The sequence below is a fragment of the Saccoglossus kowalevskii genome, chromosome 3 (genome assembly GCF_978046115.1).
Source record: "Saccoglossus kowalevskii chromosome 3, keSacKowa6.1, whole genome shotgun sequence".
Taxonomy (NCBI): domain Eukaryota; kingdom Metazoa; phylum Hemichordata; class Enteropneusta; family Harrimaniidae; genus Saccoglossus; species Saccoglossus kowalevskii.
This window is the reverse complement of record NC_140643.1, coordinates 35,961,236-35,981,610: the sequence shown is the minus strand read 5'-3', so window position 1 is coordinate 35,981,610 and position 20,375 is coordinate 35,961,236. Positions and strand designations below refer to the sequence as shown.

The following is a 20,375-nucleotide window of genomic DNA, read 5'->3' as shown; positions in this document are numbered from 1 at the left end:
TCTTCTTATAGACATTCGCACTTGTTTACGTTTTGTGCGCATGCGTGTGCACAGTGACTGGTTTGCAAACCAAGATAAAATAACGGTGTTATTCATATACATGTATGCTTCCCAGTTAATAAAAAAATAATTAGCAACCGTGTTACAAAAAAATAACGAGCTAGTGACAATGTCAATGAGCGACATTCGGCGCATGCTGGTTGGCAAATATATAAACAAATGACGTCACAGTGCGGCGGCCTATAGCAACTTTAATCTCTTTACAGGTGAATTTGGCGAATGGAATTAAAGTATTGTGGGATGGCAAAAATCGTGTATACATCACGGTAACTCCGGAACATTTTGGAAAAACATGCGGTCTGTGCGGCACATACAACAACAACCAACAAGATGACTTCCTTACCATGCAAGGTATGTTTTAAAAAGTATTTACATTTATTGTATAGAACGATAGAATCTTCTAGTAAATATTGTGTTGATGTCATACAACCATCTGCCCTATATCACTATCATTTTGGGGATAAAAACACATAAATTGAGGTTTCGGTGAAATATTATGTCTAGTATAACATTTTGATTTTTAAAATGTGTGGCACAAACAGCAAGGGAAATAGACCTTACTTTTTGAAATGCGCGATCTTTTAAACAAACATACTATTTATTCGTTATATATAACAACTGATTTTACATATTTCGTCAATGCATATCGTAAATTTATTCAAAACCTGTAATTTGCATAATACGAATTATATGCGCAAGAGAATGTTAGCTCTAATAAAGCACGTACGATTTCAATTTGTATTCCCAGTCCATTGTCCGTGCACAAGATTTGATCCACCCCTGTTGAAATCGGACGACCACACTCTGCCCTTTCATCATTGGGGTCACCTACTGAATAAAAGGGAGGTCCCTTGCTCATTAAGTGTTGTTTTAGCTTTGTTCACCGTGCTTTTAATGAGCAAGTTATTTTCAGTTTGTAATTTGTTGCGTTAAGTTACGCCTTTCAACTAAACCTTTCATTGGTTTTAACACACAATTTTATTTACAAATGAATTAAAAATTATGTATACAACGTGTTATTTATAGGTGATATTGAAACCAGTTCTATAGCTTTCGCTAATAAGTATAAAACTAACCCAGGATGCAGAGATGCACCGGTAGATGAAGTACCACATCCATGTGAAATATTTTCACAGCATGCAAGCACTGCTGAGGAAACGTGTATGAAGTTGTTGAACGATCCAATGTTTACACGTAAGTATAAATCACATGATGTGGGAAATTAGTAAGAAATTCAAATTCTTCCTGATATTTGTTTTTTTTTTTTTGTAATTGTACTTGGAACTTTTACAATTCAATATAATACAATATAAGTACAGTACTGAAAACTCGTTAAATCTCAATAATAAATACAATTATAAGTTCGAGTACTTGGATTATTGTTATAGTATAATGCATATAACTTATTACATTATTACCCAGATTGCCATACGTTTGTGAACCCTCAATATTACTACGAAAACTGCAAATTTGATGTATGTAGCTGCCAACAGACCGATTGTCATTGCGTCATTTTTGCTGACTATGCCCATGACTGCGCAGAAAAAGGAGTCCCACTGATTGGTTGGCGACAGGAGATATTAACATGTGGTAAGTTTTGTTATTAGTGTTAAGGCTGCTCATGTAATCATTGACCCGAAAAATATGTATTTATTTGATTTCAAATGTTTCATGTCCTTAATGGTTGTCAATTTATGAATTTGAGATAATATTCAAACGTCAAAATCGACATTTGAAGCAAACTAGATTTTATATATCGTTCCATCGTATATGCCCATTCCATCACAATGACTGAAATTTTCACCGTCTGCATAATATTAATAATAATTTGTTCGTCCGATTTGACAATAATGTTAACCTTCCTCGGAATACATTCAATACTCTTGATGAAAACATCTACCACTGAGTGGACTCAATTATAATCGGCGTCTGAGCATGTTGGTCGATTTTCAAGGCAATGGTTCGTAATCATGACAATAACTATCAAAGTTTCATACAACGATATGTTATACAGTTAAGCTCACCCGAGGATGATAATCAGAATTATTGTCCCAAAGTACGAATTTAGTCAATAACAGTCACTTACAGGAAGATAATTCTTGTTATTACATAAACCAATACCAATAACAGTTTTATTGTCACGAAATTTGCCTCCGTGATCTTGAACAATCAAAGAGTAATGAATTGTTTATTTATTTTGGGGATTATTGTGTAAACACGTACTGACGTATCGTTAAACTGGCCCTGGTTGTTAGGTTTTAATATATGTACCTCATAGACGTATCGTAAAGCTAAAATAATTGATAAGTTGTGCCTCGGAAATATGTTGAGATGGAGTATGAATTAGCCTCAATACAATACACAGATAATTTTTATTTAAAACCTCATATTGCTGCCCCATAACAGAGAATAAGGATAAATAAGTCTAACTAACCCAATCAAGTACATAACAGGCTATTTATTGGTAGTTACTTTTCGTCTGATTCTTCTTAGGCGTCGAATGCTCATCGGGCATGATATATACAGAATGCGGTTCAGCGTGTCAGGTGACGGCAGATACATTGAGAGAAGGAATAGAATGCAATGATCAGTCATGTGTTCCTGGGTGTAGATGTCCAGAGATGTTTGTTGAGAAAGATGGCGAGTGTGTGTACTTAGCAGATTTGCCATGTGAACGTAATGGAGAAATGTTCGAAGCAGGACGAGAAATTCCACATGGATGTGGATCATGGTGAGTTGAGTTGTATGCATAATAAACCGAGAGATTGAGACAGCAATATTAAGTAATGGCCCGATTATTTTTATCGACATATGACAAATTATAACTGGATTTTTTTCTTCATCCATAGCACATGCATCAACGCTGCATGGGAATGTGTTGATATCGAATGTCCTGCGGTAGAATGTGGCAACCATGAAGTATACACTGACTGTAAGTCTGTGTGCCCCGCGACTTGTGAAAATATGCAAATTAATGAAGGTTGCAGCTCGGCACTATGTGAAGCAGGTTGTGAATGTGCTAATGGATTTGTACATGACGGTGAGAAGTGCGTGCGACCATCGAGGTGTCCCTGTCATCATGGAGGTGACACATACCGTAATGGTGCTGTCCTGGAGAGTGACTGTCAACGATGGTAACTATTTTGTTAGAGTTAGTTATTATAAGATGCAAGTGTTACTATCTTTTTTGTGTTATGGCTTTCGAAAGTGACCATTTTATTATATAATTACAAGTGCAATTATTTCATTTAGTGAAACTTGTATTCAATTTCTTGGAAGTTTGAAGCACAGCCCTTCATAGGAAGTGGTGACGCTAGTGATCATTCACCATTTTCAGTTTAGTCTGAACTCTTCCTTACATTAGAGAAAACATGGTATAGTAAAACCAGTAATTCTTCCTGACTATAAACAATTACCAGGACGGCTGCTGACATGAATATGTAACTTATTCATCATAACTTATGACCAGCAATACAATATTACCAAGTGGGTAGATATTGCGTAGAAAAAAGATAATTGTGTAATATTGCATATAAAATAATCACATATGTATTCTTGTATTCAAGTGTTTGTCAAAGTGGAACGTGGTCTTGTGAAGAAATGGAATGTAGCGGTAAGTTAACATAACTTCTGTGACACACTCATTATCGTTATTCTAGTTACCAGTTATCAGTAATCTAATAAGTATTTTTCTATCTGAATGTATTAGGCGTGTGTTATGTGTACGGTGATCCTCACTATAACACATTTGACGGTGTGAGCTACGACTTTCAGGGAGAATGTGACTACATACTTTCACAGACAACTTCTGATAATTCTGAGAAATATCGTATATCAGCGAAGAATATCAAGTGTGGTACAAGTGGAGTGACCTGTACTAAGGATATCATCATCCGAATTGGTGAGTTATTTCTTAGCTTTGATGTAAATGGGATACTATTTTATTTCAAAAAAATGTTAAAGCGTCGCCGTTTCCGGGCAGTGCGAACGGCCATAGTAGAATAGCTGTAAGGTGAATTTGTGAAAATAGGTTTTAGATATAAAACATTGCTCGTACACATGATAATTTCGGCAGTAAATGTGATATTCTAATGTATTAGGCGCTGGTACAATAACACTGTATGGTATGGTATGGTGTGGTGTAATGAATTTGTCTGATATTAAACACTCTTTACAAACTTAATTTCAATTATTTCCCTTATAACATAGGTACAATACATGAACGAACTACAGTCAAATTAATCAGAGGCAAAGACCCACAAGTGATGTCACAGAATGGCCCACCAGTCGAGATAGTCGAAATGACAATATTCACATTTGTCTACACTAACATTGGCCTTGTTGTGAAATGGGATCGAGGAACTAGGGTGTACATTATTATAGATGGCAGACATCATTCAAAAGTATGGTGATAATGTGTATTGAAAATTACGTAATTAGAGACCTAAACAATCTTTGATACTACACGCTACATTGTTGTTGACAGTACGCACATTTGACTTTTGCTATTTTCAATATGTTTTAGGTTGAGGGGCTGTGCGGTAATTTCAATGGTAAACAGAAAGATGATTTCACAGCTCCTGGTGGAGGGTTTCCCTTAGAATCTCCCATTGAATTTGGTAACAGTTGGAAGGTATGTATATATATTAGTTTTAAGTGTTCGCATGTAATTCTCGCTGAAAGGGGGCGATCTGATTCACGGTGTGGGTTTTGTCTTATATGATTCATTGTGTTTATACGCCACGATGAGACCAATCACTTTACGCCTATAAAGAACCAGGTATATTACTTAGTGACACTATCTCTTTCACCAGCTTCATGAGTGCTGCCCAGACGCACCTGATATTGAAGATACATGTGCATTATCTCCTGAACGCAAGACTTGGGCCATGAAGGGTTGCAGTGTTATCAAATCAGATCTATTTAAGCCGTGTCATTGTGTGGTACCATTTCGACCATTTCTCAGAAGATGTAAATACGACGCATGTGGATGTGATATGGGAGGTGACTGTGAATGTATGTGTACTGCTATAGCAGCGTATGCAAATGAATGTAGTCGCCATGGTATCCATATCAAATGGAGATCACAGGAACTTTGTCGTAAGTATATATGTATAGACGCAGTTGTTTGCTTATAATTCTATACCTACTCTAACAATGTGCCATGGAAGAATAATAACCCTACTTCTCATCAGGTTACCATACTCAGATAACATAGCAGATATGTGTTTACAACACGTGCGTGGTCATGAAGACAATTGATTCCAGTCCCGGGGGGACTTGCGAAAAATACTGACAGGGGTGTGTGCCTGTGTGAACAGAAACAAACTCAAATTACATACCCTATTTCAGGCAAACTGTGGATATTTGACATCCCTTTTCAGACAGTGAGCATAAATGGTATCAAGGGAAAAGCAGGTGGGCTTGAATTCTCCTGATTGTTGGATCACTCAAGCTCTAGAGACAGTCTTTGGAAAATATGGATACCCCTTTTCAGACAGGGTAAAATAACATACCCCTTTTCAGACAGAAGTGGTGAATTTGGAACCCATTTTGGCGGCACATGTACATATATCACTTCAATGTGAATACCCCCGGGGGTTTCAGTATAGCACACGTTAAGAACACTGCATATTGTATCTTATAAGTATAGTGAATAAAGTTATTATAATTATTATTATTTTATAGCAATAATGTGTGACGGGTGCTTGGTCTATGACCCATGTATATCACCCTGCAAGGACACATGTGTTGGGAGGTACTACGAACATCACTATGGTCACTGTCAGGACAGCTGTGTTGAGGGTTGTCGTTGTCCCGATGGTCAGGCCTGGAATGGGGAAGAGTGCGTCAATGAATGCCCAACAGTACCACCAACTTTGCCACCAACAACTACCATGGTGCCAGAAACAACCCGGGAAATTACGACTCCTCACATAACAACAGCGCCACCAACACCTATCCCAGACACAACCACAGAGCCACCACCACCAGATACAACAAAACCAATAACTACTACAGTCACAGTACCAACTACGCCAACTGAACCACAAAAACCACCATGTAAGTACATATTGTCAATGACAAGTGGTTAAGATGATAATTGTTATTTGATGTAGATAGAACTGCTATACTCAACACTTTGCCATGGCATGTCATAATTGTTAACCAAGCTAGTCCTAGTCTGGTTACAGAGGATGGGCAGCTGGTGAAATAGTGTGCCATCTGATGAAATATAATATCGATAATTTATATTCTATATATATGTATAATGTTTGGTGAGAAGTTGTACTTGCTCATAACTAATTCTTGCCACTTCGTGATCCACATCCATGTTTTCATTGAAGGTCTATGCTATGGTTTTGGCGATCCCCACTACCAGAGTTTTGATGGCAAATGGTTCTCCCACCAAGGTGTCTGTACTTATGTTCTTGCTAGGCCACAGGATGCCCCATATGACTTTCAGGTTTTAATTGATAATGTCGAATGTACTTGGCAGCCAGAAACCTCTTGTACTAAAGAAATCATAGTTATATATGGTGGCCACACTGTAGTGTTGATGAGGATGGGAAAGGTAATGTCTCATATTTATCTGTGTACTAATATACCTATTATTGCATATAAATTACAAATATTAACACATTGGGGTTTGTTATAAGCCAGAAACAATGTCTCAGTTTTTTTTTTATTTGAAAGATAAAATGCAAGTTTCAAGGAAATGTCAGTGTGTTATGTCTCATAACGTCCTCCATATCTCAACAGCAGAGACCCACGTTTTTAGAAGAAAGAAAATCTGAACCTTCTTTGGCAATAAGGGATAAAATAAATTATTTCGTTTCCAGTGTTTTATTTGTCTGATGTTATATAACTGATGAACCAAAAGGCGATCACACGCCCTGCAACCTGAATTACATCTCAAGTTCACAGAAAAGCAGTTGGGAATAAAGTTCTTATTAGATAAATCATTGTATAATTCTTTGTATTTATATCAGTTTTATCTATAATTAACTGTGTAAAACATCTTTATATAATGTTTCTAATTGTTGGCCTTTCTTTGTGGAATTGAACACTCATTTGTAATTAGGTAAAAGTAGATGGAGAGATGGTGGAACTCCCGGTCAATATTGATGACAGCATATTTGTCGAATTAGCTGGCATGCAGACCGTGCTTAGAATTCCCGATATAGGTTTGGACGTACGTTTTGAAGGAGTTTACCATACATATAGTGTACTTGTTCCGTCTGAACTCTATTGGGATAGGACAGAGGGCATATGTGGTGAGTAGTATTATTGATTCAAGCATTTTTAAATCAGGTACCACCCTCCCACCAATGTTGAGATATTTATTTTCCATAGGGCATTCAGGTTTCATAATATCAGTGCTATATTATTAGGGGAAGCTAGCCTAAATTGAATTACGTGGATTATTTCTGATTATTTTTGAAACTGTTATTATAGCAGTCACAAAAATTTTGTATCTCCATAGCAACATGGCTGTTGCTGCAATTGTGACATTTGGGTAATGTAGCAACATTGCCGGGATTTCTCTGATCCCGTTTTAGTGTAGTTAGCTTAGCACTCATCATACCACTATGGTTATTGACTCTAAAATAGATAGTGATGCATTGCTTGATATACAGTTTGCACAGACTGCTAGTGAATTGTACACTTCAATCTAGTGATGTATGCATTATGGTGTCTTACTCCAATTTGCAGTCACGGGGGACATCTGCTTCCATAGTATATACAAACATATCATGGGTAGTGGTGGCCACATTGTTGCAATCACAAATTCACACCAGTTCTTATTTGGACGATTATACAAATATATAACTGTTGCAGATCTGCAACATGCAGATGTATAACTGTTAGTTGAAGGACTATGATAGCAGTGTGCACTAGGAGCAGGCGGATTCCTATTTGGAAAATGTCTTTCCAAGCACGCAACTTGACACAGTGTACTGCCCATGTATCCGATGTATTTACAGGCAATGTTGACTGTAGCAAGGAAATTTTCAAAACACACATCACGTCATTGCTTAATAAATGTAGTGTGATTGCAATCATCATTAAAGGACTAATTCATCACGTCACTCTGCCCTTGTAGAGCTTATAGAGATTGCTGTATCAGGATGATCATTCTCTCTACCCACTGTTTCTGTAATGGAGGATATACTTAGATCCTTTAAACTTTTTAGCAAAGTAGCCCATTCACTCCATTTTACTAATTAGTGTCTTTTGTGTAGGTTTCTTCTAAAAACTAATAGTTTGGGGGTTATTTCTATTTTGGAGATTATTCAGAATAAATTCACCCATATTTTTTCTATATATGAGATATGAGTGGTGTATGTGTTTCCTTTTGTGCATAAGTGCTTGTATGTATTTGCCTAATTAGAATACGGTTTACATTTCAATAATTGTAAGCTGCTTCTTTGTGACTTCACTTTAAAGATCGTTGTCCCAACTCCCTTTTAAATGATTATTTTTAGGGCCTTGTAATGGTGATCAAAGTGACGACTTCCAACTTCGTAATGGAACCGTCGTGGAAGATGTGGATGACTTTGTACATGATTGGTTTGTGCCAGTGAGAAATGATTCAGATTGCCCACCTCCGCTGCCTTCTCGTCCATGTGATATACCCTCAGAGGAATGCAAACAGTTGTGTGAACCAATCATGTCAAACCTCTTTGAAGATTGCCATAACATCATCGATTGGGGCCATTATTATGAAAACTGTTTGTATGATTGTTGTCAGTGTGATGCAGATAGAAAAGATAGGTGTTCTTGTGACGGAATTTCTGCTTATGCTAGAGAGTGTTCATATAATGGGATTTGCATCGAGTGGAGATCTGAAGATGTATGCCGTAAGTAGTAGTACTCATTGTACATTACTCACATTGCATTGCATTGTGATGTGTGACTTCATCGTCAACTCAGCCAAGCGAGTTTACTTGAATCTAGAAAATATTGTTGGGAAAACAAAACATGAAGAAATATATAATTCAGAGAAAATAGCACACCCATGCGAACTGCATAATATCGACTAACAATTGACTAAGAATAGTTACTGTATGATGGGCTTGAAGTTCACATGTTTGTTGTTCCTTTTTGCTGATGTGATCCATTTCTAGATTCCATGTTATAATCAATAATATTGAGATATATATTTGCTATTGTCAGCATTTGAGTGTCCAGAAGATATGTACTACACCGAATGTGGTCCTGCTTGTAACATTACATTGAGTAACTGCAATGAAAACAAAGAATGTGATTTATTACCGGCACCTGGGTGTTTTTGCCATGATGATTTTGTGAAAACTGGCGACGAGTGCTTACCCTGTCCAGGTAACGATTTTTTCTGACAGTATAAGGTTATAATAGTATGTTGAAATATGTCCAGTAAATAATCTTCATAAATGTTGGCCATTACCACACATTAAATTAAGATAAAAATAGTAATTACCAATAACAAATCTTTTCATGTTTTTTTTTATGAAAAAATACTTTCCAACATTGAAACTCATCTATACTTTCATTTCACTTAAGTGCCGACAACAACATCTCAACCAACATCTACCATACAGACAACATTACGACCAAAAACCACAGAAGGTCCAACAGATGAGAGTGGAAGTGGTAGTGGGGAAGAAACAACAGTTGAATATACAACAAGGCCAACCACAGCGGAACCAACAACTTCTAGGCCCGTAACTACAATAAGTACTGAAGGCCCTACAGATGAGAGTGGTAGTGGGGAAGAAACAACAGTTGAATATACAACAAGGCCAACCACATCGGAACCAACAACTTCTAGGCCAGTAACTACAATAATTACTGAAGGCCCCACAGATGAGAGTGGTAGTGGGGAAGAAACAACAGTTGAATATACAACAAGGCCAACCACAGCGGAACCAACAACTTCTAGGCCAGTAACTACAATAAGTACTGAAGGCCCCACAGATGAGAGTGGTAGTGGGAAAGAAACAACAGTTGAATATACAACAAGGCCAACCACAGCGGAACCAACAACTTCTAGGCCAGTAACTACAATAATTACTGAAGGCCCCACAGATGAGAGTGGTAGTGGAGAAGAAACAACAATTGAATATACAACAAGGCCAACCACAGCGGAACCAACAACGTCCAGGCCAGTAACTACAATAATTACTGAAGGCCCCACAGATGAGAGTGGTAGTGGGGAAGAAACAACAGTTGAATATACAACAAGGCCAACCACAGCGGAATCAACAACTTCTAGGCCAGTAACTACAATAATTACTGAAGGCCCAACCACAGCTGAGCCAACAACCTCGTGTATTCCAGTCAGTGAAGAACTTTGTGACTACATTCTATCTGATGTATTTGAAGAATGCGAAGGGGACACAAGCAGATTGGAATATTACGATTTATGCATTGACCTATGTGAAGATGAGTACTGTGAATTTTTAGAAGGCTTTGCTAAAGACTGTCAATCTGAGTGTGTGGAGTGGAGAAACCATGCTTGTCGTAAGTATTATTCATCATTTATTGGATAGACATGGCTCACGAGATTATTTATTTTTCGAGCTAACTAAATGCCACAACAACAGCTGAAAACAACAGCTTATTCATCCATGTGTTATGCATCTGAAATTGGACTGATCATGTTCGAATTTCACATGTACATCACACATTGGCTGGCGCATATATAGTGCTAAATAGTTATTAAAATATACATTTCTATATTTGTATTGTGAATTACAGATCTACACATCCTATACTAGACCCCTACACACACACGTGATTTACATGTCCTGCAAATCTCACAGTACAACATGCTTTCCCTCTTGGTAAATGAAAAATGAATATGTCTTTGTTCAAACGGTGCGTTATTGTTTAACAGCTGCTGTGTGTCCCTATGGTTTGGAATACATGGAATGTGGAAACACGTGTAATAACACGTGCAACAATAACTGTGATGGAAGTATACAACCTGGGTGTTACTGTCCACATGGCACTTATGATAAAAATGGAAATTGTTGTCGTGAGTAATGATTTTAATTAATTGTTTAAAGGATCAATTAAACGTATCATGTAACTGTCATACAAATTTGGTTATATTAAAATAATATTAATGTAAACTATGTCATTGCCTAGCATGTTGCATCGCTGAGATGGGGTGTCCAGAAGATTTACCACCACCAACTTGTGCTCCTGGGCTTGAACTATACTCACATACTGATGACAGTGGATGTTGTTCACGAACAATTTATACATGTTGTAAGTATCGATTTTTATGAAAAATTTCACAAAACAAGTTTCATATGGTATGGGCAGCAAAATTTCAAAAGCAAAAATAATATTATATATATTTTTTCCAGCTTGTCCATCAGAATGCGATCCATTGCCAGATTGTGATGCAGAGCATGAAGAGCTTGAACTCGTTGATTTAGGCTCTTGTTGTCCTCATTATAGATGTAGACGTAAGTAGGGCAGTTAAATATTTGCAAGAGAATGTAACATGGTATGAGGGGCAAAACAAGCCGTGTTATTTACGTCTAAGTGATACTTATTTGAAAAGATATTATTTCACTAAATAATCCATAATTACCATTACCATTTATGTGGATTATAAAATGGAGAGAAAACAACATGTTGATAACGATTGCTCATTAACCACCAACTATGTGAGTACAGCTAATATGCCAATATTAAGTAATGGTGTGGCAAACCATTACAAACGCTATGTTATAATGTGGTTATCCCAATTTTCCTTGATTCTTATTTCAAATTCCATATTCGTTCCATAAGAATATTCCATGTTTCATTGCATCCCATTCCAATATTCAGTTTGTACCTACCTATACATCAATTCCACAATATGTAATATCCCATTTCTCGCTCCGTGTGAGATCTCAAGAGACTGCCCAGTAACCGGTTGCTAGTCATGTGTTACAGGTCAAGCTTTGATTGAAAATGGTTCTAAATCGTGTTGTCTTGTGCGTTAACTCCCGAATGATTTCTTGCATCTGTTTCACGTTTCTGACCATGGCTGACTTTAATAGAATGACGGTTCTACAGCTCAAAGACTTTCTCCGTAAATTCGGTGTTTTATCATCCATCTATAAAAAGAATATGCTTCTTGCAATTGCTAAAGCTGTGCATGATTTGGAACCCGAGGAAGATCCTGATTTGTTACACTATGATCCTAAATCGTTGTCGCTATATGACTTAGCAAACATGATTGCAATTTCACCAATTCATTGAAGGTACCTGGTTACTCTAGTGATTTAAGTAATGACCAGAATTCGCAGCTTCGGAAAATGGCTTAAAAATGCATCACATTTCAATAAACTTGTAGTTAATAAACTCACATTAACAGTGTATATTGTAAATCTAGGTTAGTGTGTTCATAGTATTTCATACAATGTTCAGATGACATGAAACATTCCATAATCTGTCATTTATTATTGCTTCATCATTAGGAAGATGTGTTGCGGTAGAGAAGGAACCACAGATGTTTGAAATAGATGGGTGTGTGTCAGTACATCCAATCAAACTTAGTGAATGTCATGGTGGCTGTAGGTCTGTGTCAAAGTATTCTCATGAAACCAACGCAATAGAAAATAGATGTGAATGTTGTCAAGGAACCCAATTTCAAACAAAACATGTGCCATTGTCATGTGAAGATGGCAGAGAGGATTTATATGAATATGAAGATATTGTGGAATGCCAGTGTCTGCCATGTGAGCCTGGTGTAATAATAACTACACCTGAACCCACAACTGCTCCTGAACCAACAACTACCCCTGAACTCGCAACTACTCCTGAACCAACAACTACCTCCGAACTGCCAACAACAGCAGCACCTACATCTACTATTTTAACAACTGAAGCATCAAGTGAGTCAGAAGAGAGTGGTAGTGGAGAGACACCTGTACCTACTACAGTTGAACCAACAACCACAGCAGCACCAACTACAGCTGAACTAACTACCACGCCAGCACCTACAGCTGAGCCAACCATTTTAACAACTGCAGCATCAAGTGAGTCAGAAGAGAGTGGAAGTGGAGAGACACTTGCCCCAACTACAGCTGAACCAACAACCACAGCAGCACCTATAACTGAAACCACTGTTTTACCAACTGAAGCATCAAGTGAGTCAGAAGAGAGTGGTAGTGGAGAAACACCTGCACCAACTACAGCTGAACCAACAACCACAGCAGCACCTACCACTGAACCAAGCATTTCAACAACTGAAGTATCAAGTGAGCCAGAAGAGAGTGGTAGTGGAGAGACACCTGTACCTACTACAGCTGAACCAACGACCACAGCAGCACCTATAACTGAAACCACTGTTTTACCAACTGAAGCATCAAGTGAGTCAGAAGAGAGTGGTAGTGGAGAAACACCTGCACCAACTACAGCTGAACCAACGACCACAGCAGCACCTACCACTGAACCAACCATTTCAACAACTGAAGCATCAAGTGAGCCAGAAGAGAGTGGTAGTGGAGAAACATCTGCACCAACTACAGCTGAAGCAACAACCACAGCAGTGCCTACAGCTGAGCCTACAACCACAACAGCACCTATAACTGAAACCACTATTTTACCAACTGAAGCATCAAGTGAGCCAGAAGAGAGTGGTAGTGGAGAACCATCTGCACCAACTACAGCTGAAGCAACAACCACAGCAGCACCTACAGCTGGACCAACCACCACAACAGCACTTACAGCTGAACCAACTGTCTCAACAGCTGAAACACCAAGTGAATCAGAAGAGAGTGGTAGTGGAGATACACCTGCACCGACTACAGCTGAACCAACAACCACAGCATCACCTACAGTTGAACCAACAACCACAGGAGTACCTACAGCTGAACCAACAACCACAGCAGCATCAACAGCTGAACCAACAACCACAGCAGCACCAACAGCTGAACCAACAACCACAGCAGCACCAACAGCTGAACCAACAACCACAGCAGCATCAACAGCTGAACCAACAACCACAGCAGCACCAACAGCTGAACCAACAACCACAGCAGCATCAACAGCTGAACCAACAACCACAGCAGCACCAACAGCTGAACCAACAACCACAGCAGCTCCTAAAACTGAACCCACAAGTACTACAGAATTAAAAACTACAATCATACAAACAAGTACAGCTGAACCAACTACCACAGGTTAGTATTGTGTTTGAATTTGTGTTCAGTGTTATTTCATGTGTCATTATTGCCGAAATGTGGACACACGCTGAAAACGTAGCATATATGTTATAAGTGTACATTAAAATAAGTGAACAAAGATGACCACAGGTTTATGCCCATGTCTCCAGTGGCCGTCATCTATTGAAATTCAGTTTTGTCAAGCGGACCTTGGGGTTTATGGTACAAGATGTCAACTTACTGGGAGCCAACCATTGTAAATGATATGTCAAAACGTCAGAATTTTGAGAGCTTAAGCCTCTCCCATAATAGTGTACATTGTGTTTCATGTTTTCCTATAGTTCCTATCATGTGACTGATTTCAACAAAATGGTGTCTGCTTGACACATTTTACTTTAGTCTTGTGTAGGGTCACTTTTCCAATGCGATTCTGTCTAAACCAGTATTTCAATGACATCATCATTGGTCATCGTGTGGTTAATTGCCACTTTAGTGGAAATATGGGTGGGCGCTTTCGTCTACCATAGAGCATGATCTCCTTAAATAACTGTTTCTCGCTATGCATTGGTTCACAGTTAAGGACATAGACGAAAATATTACTTCATGTACAGCATGGAGTCCATATAAATTTCTCTTGCTAATTTGATCATGTAGTGCGTGTTTTGTACAGTTGTTTTTTGTCAATTGTTACCAGTCTTTTGTTTTGGGTTCTTGGACCTGTATTTTTTTGTTTATGGTTATAGGTATGTTATTACCACTTTTGTAAATTTTTTACTATGGGTTCATACCAATTGTAAATGTGTCGCATGGTATGTATTAATATCTTGTATTCCCATACTTTATTATAGCCTGTATTCCAACTACTGAGTGGTCGGAATGGATGGATGATGAACCACACAAGAAGGTCGATCCTTTAGCTGAGGGAGAATTTGAGCTATATAGTGACTTGCACGATTTATATGATTTCTGTGAATCACCAGTTGACATAGAGTGTCGTGTAAAATCTCCATACGAACATGTGACAGGTCCTCCACATGATGTAACTGGTCAGCAGGTTTCCTGTGATGTTGATGAAGGCTTAAGATGTTATCATTCTGATCAGATGCCACCCATGTGCTACAACTATGAAATTCGTGTGCTGTGTGAGAAGCCTTGCGAGAACCAGGAGGTACCATAGGAGAATATATGATATATAATATATTCTAACGTCTGTTTGCAACTGTACATTATATAAAAAATATTGTTATACTATGGCTTTTACTTTATGGCTAATTCTGTCTTAACAATTTTACAAATAGTGTGTACATATGTTATTTTCCCGTGAATTGTGAATTACTCTTTGCAAGTCTTAGTCGCGTTATACATAGTATGAACAACCACAAGTCCTCTTGTATCATTGCACTTTATTTGAGTATTGCAACTAGCACGTGCTTGTAGTCACGCCTACATTCTCTTCATCTCTTGCCCTAAAATGTCACAATCTCAAAATATGAATAAGTTCAGACAACCCATCTTTTGATCGTGATCTACAAACTTGAGATTAATTTGGCATTTCATTCGATCAATTTAAAATATTATTATTCACATTCATTAAAGTTTACAATGGTTAGTTTTACACTCATTCATAATAAGTGGTTTATCGCAAACATTTGATCTACATTCGAAATCATCTTACTTTTACACTTTCTATTACCAAGTGCATTTAGAAGATGTTCCCCAATTCTTATTTCTGTTGTGATCATATTACCATTGAAAAAATATATTTACCACGACTCGACAAGTGTGTACTACTTTTGGGAATCTGTTGTCTACATTGTTTTTGATAAACTATGCTTCTTCTGGCGCATCAATCAATCTTTCATCTAAAACTTTGACCTCTTACATTGCGTCTGCATTCTGTTAAACTAACCATTTTCTGTTTCAACATGTATATTAGTTAGATTAGAGACAATTTCCTGTTTACCTCTATCAGTACACAATTTACCTTTTAATTTGAAAATCATTCAAATAATTTATCAAACAATTGACAATTGTGAATCATATTTTAAAAAAATATGATAATTTGGAAACGATAATTTGGACTGAGGATCAAATATGAGCAGAATTGTCAATGTATATTTGTCATTTTATGTGTGTCAATATATTTTCGTTAAAACTACCTTATTGTACAATAGAGCTTATGGGAAATTGAATCAATCTACATTTTGAAAAACTTGAGATTTCTTAAATGTGTGTGTCTGCTATATATGACTGCTACTACTTATTTTAGTGCAGAATAACTGATTTATTTTGGTACACAGACAACTGCAGCACCAACAGGTCAACCAACTACTGATGCACGATCCACTGAAAGGCCACCTACTAGAACATCATCTGCTGAGGAACCATCCACTGAACAGCCAACTACTGGAACACCATCTACTGGGTCACCAACTACTGAGGAAGCATCTACTGAACAGCCATCTACTGAACCACTAACCACTGAGCCACAATCCTCTGAACTACCATCTACTGGAACACTTTCTACTAAACTGCCAACAACCGAGGCACCATATTCTGAACATTTAACTACTGGAACACCATCCACTGAACCACCAACTACTGGAACACCATCTACTGAATCACCAACTACTGGAACACCATCTACTGAATCACCAACTACTGGAACACCATCCACTGAATCACCAACTACTGGAACACCATCTACTGAACCACCAACTACTGGAACACCATCTACTGAACCACCAACTACTGGAACACCATCTACTGAACCACCAACTACTGGAACACCATCTACTGAATCACCAACTACTGGAACACCATCCACTGAACCACCAACTACTGGAACACCATCTACTGAACCACCAACTACTGGAACACCATCCACTGAACCACCAACTACTGGAACACCATCCACTGAACCACCAACTACTGGAACACCATCTACTGAACCACCAACTACTGGAACACCATCCACTGAACCACCAACTACTGGAACACCATCTACTGAACCACCAACTACTGGAACACCATCCACTGAACCACCAACTACTGGAACACCATCTACTGAACCACCAACTACTGGAACACCATCCACTGAACCACCAACTACTGGAACACCATCTACTGAACCACCAACTACTGGAACACCATCCACTGAACCACCAACCACTGAGGCACCATCAACTGAACAGCCAACTACTGGAACACCATCTACTGAACCACCAACCACTGGGGTATCATCCACCAAACAGCCAACTACTGGAACACCATTTACTGAACCACCAACTACTGCAACACCATCCACTGAACCACCAACCACTGAACAGCCAACTTCTGGAACACCATCTACTGAACCACGGACCACTGGGGTATCATCCACCGAACATCCAACTACTGGAACACCATCTACTGAACCACCAACTACTGCAACACCATCCACTGAACCACCAACCACTGAACAGCCAACTTCTGGAACACCATCTACTGAACGACGGACCACTGGGGTATCATCCACCGAACATCCAACTACTGGAACACCATCTACTGAACCACCAACTACTGGAACACCATCCACTGAACCACCAACCACTGAGGAACCATCCACTGAACAGCCATCTACTGGAACACCATCTACTGAACCACCAACTACTGAGGTATCATCCACTGAACAACCATCTACTGGAACACCATCTACTGAACCACCAACTACTGAGGTATCATCCTCTGAACAGCCATCTACTGGAACACCATATACCGAACCACCTAATACAAATTCACCAACCACAAATCCAGGTGATAGTAGTAGCAAAGGAAGTAGTAGTGAGAGTAAAGAAAGTGGTGGTTGCACTGGCAAGGACTGTGAAAGCAAAGGAAGCAGCAGTGATAGCAAGGAAAGTGGTGGTTGCACTGGCAAGAGCTGTGAAAGCAATGAAAGCAACAGTGACAGTAAGGAAAGTGGTGGTTGCACTGGCAAGAGCTGTGAAAGCAAGGAAAGCAGCAGTGACAGTAAGGAAAGTGGTGGTTGCACTGGCAAGAGCTGTGAAAGCAAGGAAAGCAGCAGTGACAGTAAGGAAAGTGGTGATTGCACTGGTAAGAGCTGTGAAAGCAAGGAAAGCAGCAGTGACAGTAAGGAAAGTAGTGGTTGCACTGGCAAGAGCTGTGAAAGCAAGGAAAGTGGAGGTCATACCGGGGGAAGTAAGAGCAGTTCAGGAAGCAAAGAAAGTGGGGATCATAGTAAGAGCAGTTCAGGAAGCAAAGAAAGTGGGGGTCATACCGGGGGAAGTAAAAGCAGTTCAGGAAGCAAAGAAAGTGGGGGTCATACCGGGGGAAGTAAAAGCAGTTCAGGAAGCAAAGAAAGTGGGGGTCATACCGGGGGAAGTAAGAGCAGTTCAGGAAGCAAAGAAAGTAGGGGACATAGCAGGGGAAGTAAGAGCAAACGCAATATTGCCAGCATCTAAAACCCAGAGTTGCATTAATAAAAGAAACGCCAGAAGAGCTTATCGTATTGGCAGTTTTGAATTACTTTAACATAATTCTATAGAAATAATACTCGATGGCATATATCACGTCTAATTTACATACACTTGGTGTGTTCATAATACATGGACTTTCCTTATGTTTTACTAAGTTAGTAACTTCGTTTCTTTATTTTCAAGGTTACATGTGTTATAAAACACAATGCTGTATTACGGGAATATGACAAATAATCTGCACAACTGTTTGTTGGCTATTTTAAACATAAATGATTGTGTGCATCACTTACAATAGTTGATTTGCCAGGACTTGTAAGCAATACAACTGGTTTTAATGTAAGAGCGTCATGACTAGTGGCAAGAGTAACATAATTAGTGTATAAGAGTGACTACGATAATTTGCTGTGAATATGAGTAAGCAGTAATATTGATTATATTATATACCTTATGAAACCAGAATGCCCTTAAATAATGCTCAAGTATTTGCAGCACCAGATGTACAATATCGTGAGTACCTAAAGGCACAGTTCTACTTATTTTTTTCTGTATATTGAATGTTTTGTAAAATCTTATGCATATATAGCATGTCCAGTTTATATATATTTGGCGTATTCATAATACATACGATTTCATTGTGTTTCACTATGCAAGAAACGATGCACAATCGTGGCTTGCATAGAGAACAACATAATTCAGTTGTATGGGAATACGGCAAAAATCCTACATGGACTTATGTTACAATGCATTTGATTCGTTGTTTTCTTTTTAGTGTAAGTTTAATAATTTGTCATTATGAAACAATAAAATACTTGTATGCATGCTTATTTTATGTGTTTGTTTGCATTCCAATGTTACTTCTAGAAATAGACAGCAGAATTGCGTTTAATTTGGTTTACCGGGATATATAGGGGTTTTGGAATGCAGTGATTTAGAAAATCGAATCCCAGTTAGCATCAGTGTACCTCTGCAGGGGTAAACATCTTGATATGGAATGTACTGATTCAGTCTAGTATGTTTTAGGTCTAGTATCAAGCATAACCCCGTCTTTCTTGTCCACCAAATGAGAATAATAAGAGGGGAGGTAGTTGGAAACTACTATGGCCGCACCCTTGCCAATACATATTTTGTTTTTATATTGTGCAATGCATCGTGGGAAAGGGGACAGTATGTAGTGTGTACTGTATACGTATCAGACGTATGTATGTACGGGCAATACATAATACATAAATATAGGGAGTTACTATTTTGAAGGACAAATAGCTGACGATAAATGTGTTTGAAGGGGTCATGTGACCTTATTAATATGCATATCTGCAATATTTCAAGTACTGATGTAAATAAGAACGTAGAACCAGTGACATAATCATGGCATTCGACAACAGATACGTTTAATATATCAGATGATTATATACAGTCATGTGACCTCATTAATAGGCGTAACTGTAATATATCATGCACTGTTGGAAATAGGAACATGCAACTAGTGTCATAATGATGGAATCAAACAAGGAATATTATTGATCATATGACCCTATATGGTCATGTGACCTCATTAATATGCAAATATGTAATATTTCAAGCAATGTTGCAGATATGAACATGCAACCAGTGTCATATGATGGCATCGGATAGTCAGTTAGTTCACAAGTAAACAAAAACCAAACGAATCAATCAACAATCAGAGCAT

General features: G+C 38.3%; 1 protein-coding gene across 1 annotated transcript; it reads left to right on the top strand.

The window, feature by feature from the left end:
• Positions 1–274: 274 nt before the first annotated feature.
• Positions 275–19,512, top strand: LOC100375545 (uncharacterized). Its single transcript, XM_085497143.1, has 22 exons — positions 275–411; positions 1,087–1,254; positions 1,483–1,650; positions 2,554–2,791; positions 2,910–3,194; positions 3,627–3,673; positions 3,770–3,961; positions 4,270–4,463; positions 4,586–4,693; positions 4,875–5,160; positions 5,749–6,123; positions 6,408–6,634; positions 7,145–7,337; positions 8,550–8,924; positions 9,241–9,405; positions 9,607–10,566; positions 10,943–11,083; positions 11,197–11,319; positions 11,421–11,522; positions 12,525–14,231; positions 15,062–15,381; positions 16,514–19,512. The coding sequence occupies exons 1-22, from the start codon at positions 405–407 to the stop codon at positions 18,671–18,673; spliced, it is 8,541 nt and encodes a 2,846-aa protein (XP_085353269.1). The 5' UTR covers positions 275–404; the 3' UTR covers positions 18,674–19,512.
• The last annotated feature ends 863 nt before the right edge of the window (positions 19,513–20,375 follow it).